The 17,707-nt window shown below is 39.3% G+C and overlaps 1 protein-coding gene across 1 annotated transcript; it reads left to right on the forward strand.

Moving 5' to 3' along the window:
• Window positions 1-15,368: 15,368 nt before the first annotated feature.
• Window positions 15,369-16,963, forward strand: HAPSTR2 (HUWE1 associated protein modifying stress responses 2). The gene has a single exon (XM_081278161.1). It carries the CDS (start codon window positions 15,512-15,514, stop codon window positions 16,340-16,342), a length of 831 nt encoding a protein of 276 aa, XP_081134287.1. The 5' UTR covers window positions 15,369-15,511; the 3' UTR covers window positions 16,343-16,963.
• The last annotated feature ends 744 nt before the right edge of the window (window positions 16,964-17,707 follow it).

The following is a 17,707-nucleotide window of genomic DNA, read 5'->3' on the forward strand; positions in this document are numbered from 1 at the left end:
GTCCCATAGCTCTAAAAAGTTTCCTTGTGCCCATTTATGCTCTTCCAAAAACCTAGCTTCAACCATCCACTGATTTGCTGTCACTATAGTGGAGCAGAATAGGAATAAAGTGTTATACATAATTTAGGTTCCAGTTTCTTTGGGGGAACAGAAAAAAGATACTTATTGCTGTGTTAACTTTTCTAAGGTAACAGAAGACAGATTTAGAAAAATTATTATAGTGTTAACTTTTCTAAAATGATGGTACATTTTCAAATATTACCACTGTAAATGCATAGAATCCAGTGACTATTTTCAAAAATATTTTATTAGTTGTTGATGGACCTTTATTTATTTATATTTATATGTGGTGCTGAGAATCAAACCCAGTGCCTCACACATGCCAAACAAATGCTCTACCACTGAGTCACAACCCCAGCTCAATTTTTAATAATGTTTTTACTTGTCAGTAGACTTTATTTATTTATATGTGGTGCTGAGAATCGAACCCAGTGCCTCACACATGATGGGCAGGCGCCTTAACACTGAGCCACAACCCCAGTCCTGAAACAATATATTTTTAAATGTTAATGATTGACTTTGGCAAGGAAGACATGGAGTCTGGAGTTCAAGGAAATTTACTTTCCACTGTATACCATTTTGTATTGTTTGAATCTTGTGACCCTGTGCACCTATAATATTCTTTAAATGATAAATGCCTTCTTTTGAGCATCTATTACCTAGAATAGAGTCCTACATTTATACTTTGTGCACAGTTTGAATTTGAGGATGGAAATTAATCAGTTTCCTATCTTAGACATAATAATGTTGCTGACCTTCCACCAGTGTTCTGATTCTGAATTAGAGGGAGGATAGTTTGGGCAACAGAAAGAAGCAGGAGAGCAAGAAAGAGTATAAAGTTAGGAATAGCATCCTGGGGGACTAAGAGGTTAAGGATACCACAAGTGGAACCAATGAGTTTAGGGACTTCAGACCAATACACAACATGTTAAATAAACTATTTATCTTTACCTATCTATGAAGATCTCCAAGAATTTGGGGTATAATTTAGCTCAGTGGATATCAAACACAGTTTCATCAGAATCACACAATGCTTTCAAATGTCTTCTGTTTTTATAAAATGATCATAATTCCATACAGCTTTTAAGAAATTGAATAATATGGAAGCAAGACAAAAGTTTTCCCATTTATTTGCTAGTTTTCCCATTTATTTGCTAGTTTCCAGTCCAGAGGTAACTGCTTTCAACTATTTTTAGTTTGTTTTTTTCTGGTAATATCATTATTCTAATATGCTCATTCCTCTATGTCTTGCTTTAGCAACATTAGACAGTATTTATTGATTCTTTATTAAGAAAGATGAAGGTTTTAACATAATTATGCTACTTCTTTTTCTGACTTCTGACTTTCCTGAGATTTTGTTATACTATTAAAATTTTCAGGACTTTTAAATGGTTGCCTTTATAACTTTAAATAATATACTTATTTCTGAATTCCTTAATTTCAGACAATATTTATTGGTGCTCATTTCAGTATATTTTCTTCCACTCTCCTTCTCTGCATTGTTTTTAAATTCTGTCAGCTATAATATTTTTTGTACATTGTTAATCTTATAACAACTACTGCCTGGGTTCAAATCCCAGCTCCACCACTTGCTACCAGTGTAGCAAGTTAAATTGCTGAATATCTCTATGCCTTCAGTTTTCTCAATTGTCATAATAACAATAATATCTACTTCATAGGGTTTCCATAAAATGAAATTTTATTTATGTTGAAATAAACATTTCAAAGCACTTAAAATTACTATTTGGCATATTGTAAACATATCTATTTATTGTACGTAGAATTGAATCCAGGTCCTTGAATATGCTAGGGAGGTACTGTACTACTAAGCTACAGCGCTAACCCTTTGCATTTCATTTGGAGACAGAGTCTTGCTAATTTGGTCAAGCTGGCTTAAATTTGTAGTCCTCCTGCCTCAGCCTGCCAAATAGCTGGGATTACCAACATGGGTCACTGTGCTCAGCTTTGAGTACTTTTAAGTGTAAAATTTAAAAAAAATAAATAATATTACAATTAAAAATAAAATCGATAGTCTTACAGTTTTAATGAAATCTTCAGTGTTTTATCTATAGCCTGATTACAAAAATCAAACCAAATGACAAAAGACATGAAGAGACATTTCAACAAAGAGATACACGAATAGCAAATAGACACATGAAAGTATGTTCAAAGTAATTAATTCTTAGATAAACATACATTAAAACGACCATGAGATATCAAAATGCATCTAATAGAAGGGATAAATTAATGATAACAAGTGTTGATGAAGATGTCATAAAACTGGATCACTCATATTGCTTATGGAAGTGAAAAATGGTACTCTGGGAAAACATTTGGTAGCTTCTTTTTTTCTTTAAAAAAAAAAAAACTAAACATGCAAATACTATACAGTTCAGCAATTGCACTCCTGAGTACTTATCCCAGAGAGGTGAAGACTTAAGTCTACACAAAAACCTGTATACTAATATTCAAAGCAGCTTTATTTATAATAGCTTTATTCATAAACTGGAAATAACCCAGATTTCCTTCAATAGGTGAGTGGTTAAACAAACTGTAGTACATCCATGTCATGGAATACTACTCAGCAATAAAAAGAACAAATTATTGATATCAGCAATAACCTGGATCAATCTCCAGAGAATATGTTGAATAGAAAAAGCCAATCCAAAAGGTTACATGCTATCTGATTGTGTTTATATTATTTACATGCATTCTTCAAATTATGAAAATGGAGAATAGTTTAATAGTTGTCATGAGTTAGGGAGGGGATGGAATGGGAAGGAAGTGGGTAGAAGAAGGAAACACAGAGATCCTTGTGATGGAATTGTTCCGTATCTTGACTATATCAAAGTCAATTTCCTGGCTGTAAAATTGTGTTATAGTTTTGCAATTTGTTTTCATTGGAAGAAACTGGGTAAAGGGTACATCAGATATCTTGAATCTCTCTTTATTATTTCTTATAACTGCATGTGAATCTTCAGTTACCTTAAAATTAAAAATGTAATTTAAAAATTTGAACCCATAAACAGCACTTCCAACAATAACTTTTATGTAAATATTATTCACAGCAAGATCAAGTAGTGTGATTGGACAGAGAAAAAAATGTAATCATATGGCACTAAAGAAGTGCTGCTGAAAGGATAATATTTCTAATGTTAAATTCAAATGTTATTATCTTTTCCACAATCCTTCGATAACTCAGAATGATAACACACTTTTGTATGCTTTGTGTAAGAACCAGGATCATTATATAGCTTTTTGTTGTCCTTAGATTTCCTAATTGTTCTAATTGCTTTTTAATTTTTATTGTCAACCAAGAGCACATATAAATAACCTTTGGTTTCTTTTTCTTTTTTGGTGTGGAGTTGGAAATTGAACTCAGACTTGTATGCTAGGCAAGCGCTTTACCACTGAACCACATTCCAAGTCTAGCTTCTGGATTCTTAATTATAGGGATTGATTATGGAAATTTTGTCTATCTTAAGAATATTCTTGCTGGGTGTGGTGGTGCATGCCTGTAATCCCAGCAAACTCTGGAGGCTGAGGCAAGAGGATCACAAGTTCAAAGCTAGACCCAGCAATGTAGAGAGGACTTCAGCAATTTAGTGAGACCCTGTCTCAAAAAATAAAAAGGGCTGAGGATGTGACTCAGTGGTTAAGTACCCCTGGGTTCAATCCCTAGTACCAAAAAATAAAAATAAAATAAAATTAAAAAGAAAGAAAGAATATTCTTTTTTTTTAAAGATAGAGAGAAGGAGAGAGAGAGAAATTTTTAATATTTATTTTTTAGTTTTTGGCGGACACAACATCTTTGTTTGTATGTGGTGCTGAGGATCGAACCTGGGCCGCATGCACGCCAGGCGAGTGCGCTACCACTTGAGCCACATCCCCAGCCCAAGAAAGAATATTCTTTACCGAGCCCTCTGACTTCCTGTTCTAATTATGATCCATTGTTTTTCTCTTTCTTTCTTTGTTCTAATCAGTTATACAAGACAGCAGAATGCTCTTTGATTCATGTACACAAATGAAACACAATTTTTTACTTCTCTGCTTGTACACAATATATGGAATATATGGAATATACATATATGGAATCATACATGTACCTAGGGTAATGATGTCCATCTCATTCCACCATCTTTTCTATCCCCATTCCCTCTCCCTCCCCTCCCTCCCCTTTGACCCATCCAAAGTTCCTCCAGGCATCCCATGCCCCCCCCCCCCTGTTATGGACTAGCATCCACTTATCAGAGAAAACGTTCAGCCTTTGGTTTTTTGGGATTGGCTAACTTCACTTAGTATGATATTCTCTAACTCCATTCATTTACCTGCAAGTGCCATGATTTTATTCTCTTTTATTGCTGAGTAATATTCTGTTGTGTATATACCATAGTCTCTTTATTCATTCGTCTACTGAAGGACTTCTAGGTTAGTTCCACAGTTTAGCTATTGTGAATTGTGCTGCTATAAACATTGATGTGGCTATGTCACTGTAGTATGCTGTTTTTAGGTCCTTTGGGTATAAACCAAGGAATGGGATAGCTGGGTTAAATGGTGGTTCCATTCCAAGTTTTCGAAGGAATCTCCATACTGCTTTCCAGTTTGGCTGCACCAATTTGCAGTCCCACCAGCAGTGTATGAGTATGTCTTTTCCCCCACATCCTCACCAACACTTATTGTTGCTTGTATTCTTGATAACTGCCATCCTGACTGGAGTGAGATGAAATCTTAGAGTAGTTTTGATTTGTGTTTCTCTAATTACTAGAGATTTTGAACATTTTTTTATATATTTGTTGATTGATTGTATATCTTCTGAGAAGTGTCTGTTCAGCTCCTTAGCCTATTTATTGATTAGATTGTTTTTTTGGTGTTAACTTTTTTGAGTTCTTTACATATCCTGGAGATTAGTGTTCTATCTGACATGCATGTGGCAAAAATTTGCTCCCATTTAATAAAAGAGGTGAAGAACTTCTACAATGAAAACTATAGAACACTAAAGAAAGAAATTGAAGAAGACCTTGGAAGATGGAAAGATCTCCCATGCTCCTGGATAGGCAGGATTAATATTGTGAAAATGGGTATACTACCCAAAGCACTATACAGATTCAATGTGATTCCAATTAAAATCCCAACGTCATTCCTTATAGATATATAAAAAGCAATCATGAAATTCATCTGGAAAAATAAGAGACCCAGAATAGCTAAAGCAATCCTTAGCAAGAAGAGTAAATCAGGAGGCATCACAATACCAGACCTTAAACTATAGTACAAAGTGATGTAACAAAAATAGCATGGTATTGGCACCAAAACAGACTGGTAGACCTATGGTACAGAATAGAGGACACAGAGACTAACCCACGTAGTTATAGTTATCTTATATTAGACAAAGGTGCCAAAAATGTGCATTGGAGAAAAGATAGCTTCTTTCACAAATGGTGCTGGGAAAACTGGAAATACATATGCAACAAAATGAAATTAAACCATTATCTCTCACCATGCACAAAACTCCTCTCAAAGTGGATCAAAGACCTAGGAATTAAACCAGAGACACTGTGTCTATTAGAAGAAAAAGTAGGCCTCAATCTTCATCATGTCAGCTTAGGACTTGATTTGACTTCCCTAACAAGACTCCTAAAGCACAAGAAATAAAAAGAATAAATAAATGGGATGGGTTCAAACTAAAAAGCTTTTTCTCAGTGAAAGAAACAATCAAGGAGGTGAAGAAAGAGCCTACATTTTGGGATCCATTGTTTTTCTTGGTTAGCTTAGTAGCTGTCATCTTGGGATTTCTTTTATGCATATCTCTCTGATGTTTTAAAATAAAGATTTTTTCACCTCACTGTGAACCTATTCAATTGGAATTTCTTCAGGAAGGTATGTCTAGGGTATGCATATCTTTGGAAAACCCCTCTCGAAGTTATTTTACTGGTCAGTAGTGTTGAGGAACCCATTGGATATGGAGTGTCCCCCGCAAAAGGCTCATGCCAGACAATAATGGAATGTTCAGTGATGAAATGATTAGATTATGAGAGCTTCAACCTCAGCAGTGTATTAATCCATTTAATTAATCAATTTCATGGATTAATCATTTAAATGGACTAACTGGTTGGTAATTGTAGGCAGTAGAGCATGGCTAAAGGAAGTCACTGGGTGCATGCCTTTGGGGTTTATATTTTATCCCTGGCTCCTTGTGTTCTCTCTCTGCTTTCTGGGATGCCACAAACTGAGCAGCTTTCCTCCACCATGCCCTTCTGCTATAATGTTCTATCATCATCTTCAGGCCCAGAACTATCGAGTGACCAACCATTGACTGAATCTCTGAAACTGTGAGTGCAAAATAAACTTTGCCTCCTCTTAAATTGTTCTTCTCATATCTTATGGTCGCAGAAATCAAAAGCTGACTAACACACCCGTCTACCTAATCCATAGAGTTCTGTAACTAATCATACAGCACTAAATAAGTGCTGCTGGAAGAATAGTGTTTCTAGTGTCAACTCGAATACATAGAGTTTGGTATTATTATTAGTGATAGTAATAATATGTATATTCTGTTTATTGAGGATTTACTATGTTCCAATCATTATTTTAAGTGTGAATGCAGTATCATTTACTCTTTATAAAAATCCTATCAGATATGTACTATTAATAGATTAATGCATTTTCATTAATGTAATGAAATAATTGAGACAGGCAACATTTTAAAGAAGAGAAGATTATTTAGATCATGGTTTTGGAAGCTGAAAGACCAGATGTCCTGGTGCAGGGTCTGGTGAAGGTACCCCCTTGGCCACATTACCTCAGGATGTAATGCAATGGCAAGAGCATGTGGGAGAGGATGAAGTCACATAAGAGGAAACCAGAGAGAGGCAATCCTTTCTGGAGGCATGCCTTCAATTAACCTAAGAACCTCCCACTAGACCCCTTAAAGGTCCATACCACCTTAACCCTGCCACATTGAGGACCAGGTCTCCAACATGGATCCCTGAGGGATAAACTACATCCAAATATTGCAATTATCATCCACATTTTAGAGAAAACTGAATATTAGAGAAGGTCAATCACATCACTTTCAAACTTTTGAGCCAGGATTAGAATCTAGGTTTGTCTGACAATAAAAACTTGGACTTTGACCAACAAATTTTGTTAATTTAAAAATGGATAGACACAGTTGCTCCATAGAAAATATCCAGAAGTCAAAGAGTTTGGTATTGGAACAATACCAAATATAAAAAATGCAGGCAAAAGGATTGTGTACTTTCAATTAATTTTACAACTAAAACCTGACATCTTTTAATCAGATAAATGAATTAGACAAGTTTATTTTTGAGAGATGCCAGAAATATGAAGAGACCACTGATCTATTGAAAAGCTTTAAGGACTTATTTTGAACTCTAAATATTTGGGCTTCCATAAAAACAATTTGCAAAATCTATGAAACAATTTGTAAAAGCTATGAATAAATATCTTAAAAGTGTTCCTGTGGAAGCATCTCACATGAATCAGCTATTCATCACTGTGATAAAAATTCCAGAAAAGAATAACTTAGAGGAAGACAAACTTATTTGGGGCTCATGGTTTTAGAGGTTCAGTCTGTGGTCAGCTGACTCCATTGCTGTAGGCCTGAGGTGAGGCAGAATATTATGGCAGAAGAAAGCTACTCAACTTATGGTAGACAATCATAGTGCGAGGAACCAGGGACAAAATCTAATCCCAAAAGGCATGCCCCCAGTGACCTCCTTCCTCCAGCCACACCCTACCTAACTACAGTTATGTCCCAGCACAGTAGTCCTTTCAAATTATCAATCCATCTAATGGATTAATCCACTAATGAGGTTACAGTTCTCATAATCTAATCATTTTGCCACTGACAATTTCTGCATTGTCTTATAACATGACATTTTAGGGAACACCTTATATCCAAACCATAATATTCTGCCCTTGGCCCCCAAAAGCTTATATCCATACCACAATACAAAATGTATTTAGTCCATCTCCAAGAGTATCCATAGTTTTAACATTTCCAGCATTGTCCAAAAGTCCAAGTCCAAAGTCTAATCTGAGACTCAAGACAAACTCTTTTTTTTTATATCTTTGTTTTTATTTCTCTTTTTTTTCTTTATTTTTTATTGGTTGTTCACAACATTACAAAGCTCTTGACATATCATATTTCATACATTAGATTGAAGTGGGTTATGAACCCCCAGTTTTACCCCAAATGCAGATTGCAGAATCACGTCAAGACAAACTCTTGGCTGTGAGCCCCTGTAAAGATCAAAAGCAACTTACCTATATCCAATATACAATGGCACAGAGTGAATGTTCCCATTTCAAAGGAGAGGAATAGAAGTATATAGAGAAATGATGTGATCAAAACAAGATTGAAACTCATTTGGACAAAGAAGTCCTGTACCTGTGGGGCACACGGTAGAGAGATGTGATCACTAAAAGGCTTAGGCAGCCCAGCCCTTATGGCCTTGTTGGTTGCAGTCCACTTGGTGTCTCTCTTGGCCTGGCTCTGTCTGTAGCCAGCAGCTTTCCTCCGTAGATTTTCCACATAACTGGCATCTCTTAATTTCTGGGGTCTCATTGTAGTTTTTACTTCATTCACACAGACTCACACATCACCCTCTCAGAGGCTGCCCACAGGGATTCCAACCCTGTTACACTTTGCCTGGCCTCCTAGACCTTCCTTTGAAATCTTGTGGAAGCCTCCCTGACCCCTAACTTTAGTATCTGCATTCCTGCAGAACCAGCATCATGTGGGTGATGCCAAGGTCTGCTGCCAGCTGGAACAGCAGCTGCCCCCCCCCCTGGACAATGGCTGCAGTGGCCTCTGAGTGCCTGGGGGACTCCTAGGAAACCCTGTGGGAGCAATGTGCCCTCACAGTCTCTTAAAAGAGTTTTCACTTTTACACCCTTGAGCCTGCCATGGGTGTGGTCTTGCTGATTCCTGAGATGTCTCTATGCAAAATACTTACCTCCTCTTCCATACCTCCCTTGACCCCAATTTTACATGAAATTTATTTGGGCCAAACTGCAAGTTTTAAAAATTCTTTAGCTCTGCTTTCTACTTTCTGCTCCTGGTTATCACAGTAAACTTGACTAAAAGCCTCCAGCAATACCCATGCCACTGCTTGAATGCTGTGCTGTCTTGAAATTCCCTTCACCACATTAATTAATCCATCAACTTTAAATTCAGTGGCACACAAAGTCTCCTCAGGACATAGACAAAATGTAGAGAAGTTCTTTGCCAGGATATAACATGAATGGCCTCTAGTCCAACTTGCAATAGAGTCTCCATACCGCTCTGAAACCTTATAAGCACAGTCCTTTTTATTTTTTATTTTTTTTGTGTGTGTGTTGAGACAGGGTTTCATTAAGTTGCTTAGGGCCTCACTAAGTTGCTGAGGCTGGCCTTGAACTTAAGATCTTCCTGTTTCAACATGTGACACCATGCCCAGCTGAAAAGCCTTTACCGTCCACATTCCAATCAGCATTCCAATCTTCTGAGCTCTCAGTCAGCTTTTTGTCACTGTGACCAGAATTTCTGACCAGAATAACTTAGATGAGGAAAAGTTTATTTTGGGCTCATGGTTTCAGAGGTTCTGTCCATGATCAGCCAAATCTATTGCTCTGGGCTTGATGTGAGGCTGAATATTATGGCAGAAGGGCATGGAGGAGCAAAGCTGCTCAGATCATGGCAGCCAGAAAACAGAGAAAGAGAAAGTTGCCAGGGAGAAATATATACTCCAAAGGCATGCCCTCAGTGACCTGCTACCTCCAGCCATACCTTAACTGCCTATAGTTACCACTCATTACAGTTGTCCTTTCAATTACTAATCCATCAAATGGATTAATCTGCTGATGAGGTTACAGTCCTCATAATCTAATCATTTCACCTCTGAACATTTCTGCAGTGTTTTGCACTTGAGCTTTCGGGGGACACCTTGAATCCAAACCATAATACATCTCCATCAAAGGTTATATCTATAGGTTATCTGTGGTTTTCTCCTCTACATTCTCTCTGGTTCCCATTTAAATGTATATTTGAAATTAACTGTACTAATTTCTGAGTATTTGAAATGAAATTCCTCATGCAATCATTCTTATTAAAAATCATAGTAGTCTCTGAATGGCTTGATCACTTCATTTTTTAAATATTGGAATAATATGTATTTCCCGCTGTTGAACTGGAGTCTTAATTTTTGCAAAAACTAATTCAAAATTATTCACATTTAAATTAATGTTTTTATATGGGGTAATTTCCAAGATATATCAGGTAAAAAATAGTGGATGACACCATTTAGAGGAAAAAGAGAAAGCATACATATTTATATTTGGTAAAGGCACATAAAAATCTCTGAAAGGATACATATGAGGGAAAGAATCATACCCTAGTGATGGGTGCAAAAATAATGTTTGAAATCTAACTTTAAATTGTGAATGATGTGTGCAAAATAACTACACCCCCACACAATGAAATAATGAATTTTGTGCTACATTAGACCACTGTATGCTTTCATACTGTATTGATTGTTTTTGTGTGTGTGTGTGTGTGTAATTTAAAAACCCAAACCAACTCTGCTAATTAAGCTCTCCCTGGCCAGGAGCTCCCTTGGATCTCTGACAGTTCCTAGTTAAAGCCTAGTTTGTGGTTTTTGACAGCAAACCAAGACCCTCTTGTTTGCTCCAGGAAAACTGGCTGGTTTTAGTCCCTGGCATTATTCTGTGGCATCTTAACAAGTCACGATTGTCTTGACCATGACTTACACTTGTGCCAGATTTTTCTTAGCCACTTTGTTTTGGAGACAGGTAGTAATACTAGTGATAAAATTATTATTAATTTGGCTTTGATTTATGAAAAATTATCTTGAAAACAGAAATAGGTGGTATATTGAGATGACCAGGTAAGATCAAAAGCAACTGAATCAAATTGTTTGAATTAATACATACATGTGTTTTGGTACATATTTTAACTCTTATACTTGTTGCTTCTTAGTCCAGAACTCAGAAGATAAAAATACTGTAGAAAGTGATATTTTACAGAATGAAATGCTTAAACTGTACTTTTCCCAATGATGGTACTTAATGTGCATATCATTTAGAAATTTTTACAATTTTGTTTATTTTTTGACACTTTTTAGAATAGGAAAAGAGGCTGTCAGAGACCTTCAGTACTTTGATTATCGAATCCACCTCATTTCCCTTTTTGTATCTCCTTGCCAGTAAAGAAATGGCCTGAAATTTTCCATCTGCTTGGTATGGTATTTATAGGAAGTTTCATAATACTTTGATTTTGCTAATATATTATCCAAAGTAACTAGTTTTTATAACCCTTATCACCTTACCCAGTCCAAAATTACGCTCAAAAGGAAATCACAAACCTTCTTTTTGAAATTAGAAATATTATTTTCTTTCCCTGTATGGTCTACTGGTGTCCCTTAACTAAAACTCCTCAGTCTGTGACCTTGAGAAACCTAGAGGAACAGCAGAGTATTGAAGATCGTCCCCTCCATCGTTACCCAAAAAAGGGAGCAAATACTCATCCTAACAGGTAAGTGTTTTTATAATTATGGCAGATGGTGATTGAAGCAAAGGCAATTCAGAACTGCGAGGGGGGGGGCATTCGAAGGCAATAATTTTGAATGTTTGACATTTGTTTTGAAACTACCTTACTACCCTATACCCTTTACCATCTGTCTGTTATCCCTCCCAACACCCACCTCTGTCTTCCCACAGGGTTCCATTGTCTGCAGTTCCTGTTTCTCAGGGGCGGAGCTGTGGGAGGCAGCCATGGGTGCCATAATAGGCACCTGCGGCCAGCACAATGGGCTGTGGGTGCTTGTGGGAGAGACAGATTGATGTATTGTGCATGGGGGAGGAGGGCTGTCACTTGAATCCATGTGAACCCAGGCTTTAGGGGCAAGGGAGATTGACAGCTTTTGTAGGTTGCATTTCTTTTTCAAAGCTTGGCTTTAATAGACAGTAAGTTTGGGGCCCCAGGCTTTCACTCCCATAATTCTAACAGGGCAATCACGAGCATTCAGCATTTCTTTTTACCCCCCTTGTTACGCATTAAATGATTTCAGTAAAGGAATGTGCAGCATTAATTAGAATTTGCTAGCAGATACCAAGGGGAAAAGTTTCTTCACAACAACTATAGGAGGTGTCATTTGTACAAAGACTTTTTTGTTTTCTTTCCCCATTACATTATCACTGCAATATGTAAGGTAGTGATTCTTTTCATTTAAATTAAGTGGAAAGCTACTAAATCTTGTTTTATTCTCCAAAAAGAATAAGGTCCTTAACACTTATCTTTTAACTTCTTTCATTTCCTAAGGTTGATGTTTACTTTTGCTTTCAGTCCGACCCATTTACTGGTCTGTGTGGTTGTGTATCCAGTTTTGTGTACCACTTAGCTTTCACAATTACAGGCAACCCACTATACTGATATATAAGGATTGTTACAAGAAGAAAATAGCTACCAATAATATGGGAAATCATTGACACACTGGTTCCTTTTTGGTAATGGTACATTGAGAAATGTTAAAAATTTGAGTCTTCTAGGTTTGTGACCTAACTTATTTTCTAAAACTATTATTTTTCTAGTTGATATTTAACCTTAGCCATGACATCAAATTTATGGATGAATGGGGCAGCAGCTAAGGAATATTTTTTCCCATAGAAAACTCATTCCCAAGCCATGTCAGTTTTAAAAAAAAATTAAATTCTCCCCTACACACACAGATAGCATCATTTCCGTATAACTAGTAATATATATATTATACATACATATATATATATCTTTTTGTTTTGTATCTATTTTTTATTCTTGACATTTTAGACTTATATAGGAACAAAACTAATCTCAGATTGGCTATATCTTGTAAATATATGCTTTGCCATCTGGGTAACTCATAAAACATTAAAATCTTGGTGCGGTTGTTCTAATATTTCTCCTTTGTGAAATCATTTTCTCAGTGGAAGGGGTTGAAGGCTAATTGAATTAGAATTTTTCCCATTTAATTGTTTTATTTAAGTATGTTAAGGGAAACAGTGAAAAATATTGATTAAGTCTACCATTATTTCTCAGAAAGAACATATTCCCACAGAGTAGCCTGGCTCTGTCTATAATAATTTGGTGCAATGGCTTTAAAAGTAGTGGGGTGATAATAATTAGGGTGTGCGACAGAAATTTCAATGCTGAATTCAACATTTCACCATGCAGGGCATGAAAATTGCCGACCGGGGGCTAGTCAGCTGTAAGTACTAATTAACTAATTAATCAGGTGCTGAAACCAACTGAATGGAGGGTACCAGCCAGACAACTCATGCCCAAGCAGAGGGTTGTGCTCTTTAAAGACAGTGCAGTCTTTCTTCTTGGGTTTTAACCCAATCAGACGTGAGGAGGGAAAGTAGGATATGGTGTACTACTGTCAGTCATTTCTGTGCAAGCTTTTTACTTAGAGAAAATAAAATAAAAACATGTGCCTCTGATAATAACGAGGCACCATGTGTAGGGCAACCCTGAAAGCTACTGACCCCTTGGCCATGAAGTAGTTCATGCCTGGTATGGGTGTGTGTGTGAGGAAGTGGTCTGGCTTCCTGGAGTTTACTTCTACAATGTATTTTTTAACATAGGAGAATGAGAAACATATCTCTTCTTTTGGGCTGATCTTGGGTCTTTTGCCTCATCCTTCGTTTATGTAAATGAGAAGAGTCCAATTACACATATGGAAAAAGGGTTTAATGAATCGTGAAAAAGCCCAGTTTGCAGAGAAAGGGCACAATCCTCTCTTCTTCTTTTTCTCTTTTAAATTTAACTTAGAAACATGTATTTCTTTTAAGGAAGATGATGAAGCCTAATGATTAGATCATTTTATTTTATGTACTATTTTTCATACTTGGGAATTAAGTATATTTTGCTGGGAGATTTAGCTTCCTTTATCTTTGTAGGGTTTTCTGGATACTTACCAAACATTCTACAAGAGAAACTGTAAAATTCTGACTTTTTTTTCCTGAATTAAAAATGATTACATTAGTTCCTCCCTTTTTGATGTTCAGTGATAATTTTTTCTTAACTGTTTGTTCTGGAATTGTCTGCAATGAAAAAGGACTGCATGGTTATAAGGGATTTGTTATTGAACCCAAGGAAAAGACGTTATTTTTAAAGCTTAACTTCGGTATTGTGATGTTTTAACAAGGCAGAATTTTTAGGGTGTTGGTAATTAGGTGCACCTTTTCTTTCCAAAAAGGATCTATATTTTATACTACAGCAGAAAATTCTGCTTGGGTTCCCCTACTTTCTCCCTCAATCTTGGGATTTTCAGTAGTCGAGTGTAGATCGCACAGAACTCCTCCCCTATAATTTTTCTTCTTATTTTTTAATGATAAAAATCTTTACAAGAATCCTGGGGGCGGGAATCAATACCATATTCTGACCCTTACTCTTGGAATCTGGTAAGTTTGCAACTAACCCAAAGAAGTGCCTTTCGGGGGCAGGAAGAAGGTTCTCAATCACGACTTTCAAGTGCTTTCCAGAAACCTTATCTGAGGACCTCTTTGGGCATGTGGGGAAACTGAGGCCCAAGAAGCTGGTGGTGGGGGCTGGGCGCTTTTCCAGCTGTGACTCCACCCCTTTCTAGAAAAGGGTCTGCTTTGGTCCACGAAAACACTTTATTCGGGCACCTAAGATACGCAAAACTGCTGGGGTCCAGACTGCCTGCCTATTCAGGAGGGCTGCGGTCTTTCCATTCTACCCCCAGCCTCCCCGGATCAGCGCCCTGGATGTGATCGACACCATGAAGTTGCCCCATAATCCTCTCTGGCAACATAGGATGTAAAATTTGATCAGCTCATTGGATGAAGCCGACAAGTCCCAAAAATGTGTGAAAAGGGGGCCAAGCAGTAGGCAAGCGCCGCTTTGAGGCAGCGCTCCAGCCGGCCCCCCTCCGAGTTCTCAGTGCGGCAGCCGTGGCGCGAGCGGGGGCTGGGGTCGAGCGGCTGGCCGCTGCGGCTGCAGCGACTAAGGCGGCGGCAGCGAGGCCGCGGCGCCATAGGGGGGCAGTAGGAGCGAACCTCGGGGCCGGAAGGGGGCAGCGCGGCGGCGCCTGCGGCTGCGGGGTTATCTCCGCGGCGGTAGAGACAGCGACCGCGGATTTGCCGGGGGCCGAGCCGGCGGGGCTGGGCGGGGCGTGCACCGGGGCCGTGGGGCGGCGCGCACCGTAGCAGTTAGCCTCAGGGCCCTGCCGCCCGCGCGCCCGCCGGGCGGCGCACGCGGAGGAGGAGGAGGCGGCGGCGGCGGCGGCTGCGGCTGCGGCGGCGGCGGCGGCGGCGGCCGCGGAAGGAGGAGGGGAGCTCGGAGCAGGAGGTGAGGTAGAGGTGGAGGAGCGACAGTAGGCGGCGGAGGAGGAGGCGGTGGTGGAGGAGGCGCGCGGCCTGGAGGAGGAGGATGGAGGAGCAGCCGAAGGAGGGCGAGGCCGAGGTCGCGGAGCACTGGTTCTCCAAGTGGGAGCGCCAGTGCTTGGACGAGGCCGAGCAGGACGAGCAGCTGCCCCCAGAGCTGCAGGAGGAGGCAGCCACCGAGGCGGCAGGGCTCAAGAGCGAGCAGCAGAGGCTCTGGCACCTCTTCCAGATCTCGGCCACCGCGGTGGCCCAGCTCTACAAAGATTCTGGGTGCCAACAGCCAGGACTGTCTATGTGGGACCCCTTCCAGAATGCAGCCATGGCCGTGACGAGCCTCTACAAAGAGAGTGGGGATGCCCACCAACGAAGTTTTGACCTGGGAGTCCAGGTTGGCTACCAGCGTCGCATCAAAGATGTGCTGGAGTGGGTGAAGAAGGGCCGGAGCACCATTCGCCGCGAAGACCTGATTAGCTTCCTATGTGGCAAAGTGCCCCCTGCCCCTCCCCCGCCACGCACCTCTAGGATGCCCCCGAAGCCACCCTCTGGGGCCGCTAGCCAAGCTGCGGCAACCGAGTCCAGCTCTTCGGTTGACGTCGACCTGCAGCCTTTCCATGAGGCCATTGCCCTGCATGGCCTCAATGGCGCCATGGCAAGCATCAGCGTGCGATCTGGCACACCTGGTTCCCCACCTCAAGACAGCGGTGTGGCCAGCAGTGGGCGACGAAAAAGTAGTTTCCTCGAGGATGACCTGAACCCCTTTGGCTCCGAAGAACTAGCCCTCCGCCTGGACAGTGGGGGGATCCGCAAGCGCACTTCGGCCCAGTTCGGTGATGGCATCACAGACTCCCCGTCCCACAAGCGCAACCGAATGGTCTAAATTGCCTCGATGGTCTCCATCCACCATATTGCTTGAGAGCCAACTCGACCTTCAATTGCTCGTGGGAGGATCCTGGAGGCCATCCTTCTTCTCTAAGTTAAACAAAGATTTCTATTAAGTTTACCATAAAGAAACTTTAAAAGTATTCCAGAAGAGGCCTCTCGTATGACTCTGACTTTCCAAAAATATAATTCTATTAGAGTACAACAAAAAGTACGCAGTAGTTAGCAAGATCATTTAAAGCAAAAGTATCCAGTCAGGGCGGGAGCCTGGTTTATCTTGTTCACAGTTATATTCCTTAGCATCTAGCTCAGTTGCTGGTGCTCAATAAATGTTTGTTGAATGAATAAATGAAATCTTAATTTAAAATCTTAAATGGAAAAGACAACAGGTGTTTACTTGGTTATAGGATAATTTTATCCTTTTTTGAGGGGTTGTTGGCTTTAATGGTCTTTGCCAATTTTATTACATTATGCCAAAATGTAAGATTTGACATCTTTGTGAAATCTGGAGTCTTCCACATTTACTCCACTGTACACTGACCTAATTTCTAGAAAAAAAAAAAAAAAAACTGGAAGTAATACATTTTGGGCTGTGATTTGCTTTGAAAAGTAGTTGATCATTTGGAGCTTATAATGGTGTAAAGAGGTGCCATGGTGGTTGGGCAGGTAATATGTGATATTGGGTAGATTCAGTACTCTCTTTATGAAAAGAGAACAGAACAATTGAGATCCTGATAAAATAAGTTTGTATCCCTAGTGCCCCGGTGGTGCTCCTTTTTCACAGGAATGTCAAAAGTTCCTTTCTTGGAGGTTATGTCTCTTTGGTGATCTCTATTTTGAAGTGGAAGACCAGTTAGCCAGAATGAACTTCTGGTTTAATTTAAGGGTGCAGCATGGTATAACTAAAAGACTATGAGCTTTGTATGAAAAGAACCAGTAATGGAATTCTTGCTTCACAAATTATGATTTGGGGCAAATTGTATAATGTCCATTTACCTTAGTTTTTCATCTGTTAAATGGAACTGTGTGTCTGCTAAGATCATTGTAACAGATGAAGTCCATTCAAGTGTCTAACACAGTTCTTGGCACCTAGGGGTATTCACTTAATATTCTCCCCTCTCTGTAAATAAAAATAAGTAAAGCAACAAAGCCCATAATATCTTAGCAAAAGCAGCAAAATAGATCAATTTAGAAATCAGCAAATATAATCTCTATGTTTGATCTAGTTGGAATTTGCCTAAATATCACAGGCCTTGTATTAATTATGAGTGTGTTGAACTTGTCACTCAGGATCACCACTTTGGATTTGAGGGCAGCCTTAGAGTTCCTGCAACTGCCTGAATAATATACTTTGCAACCAGGA

The sequence above is a fragment of the Spermophilus citellus genome (assembly GCF_964194105.1).
Source record: "Spermophilus citellus genome assembly, chromosome: X".
In the NCBI taxonomy this organism is placed as follows: domain Eukaryota; kingdom Metazoa; phylum Chordata; class Mammalia; order Rodentia; family Sciuridae; genus Spermophilus; species Spermophilus citellus.

What these genes read in the sequence shown, in the direction of transcription:
- HAPSTR2 (XM_081278161.1), top strand. Translation starts at nt 15,512, where the DNA reads ATGGAGGAGCAGCCGAAGGAGGGCGAGGCCGAGGTCGCGGAGCACTGG.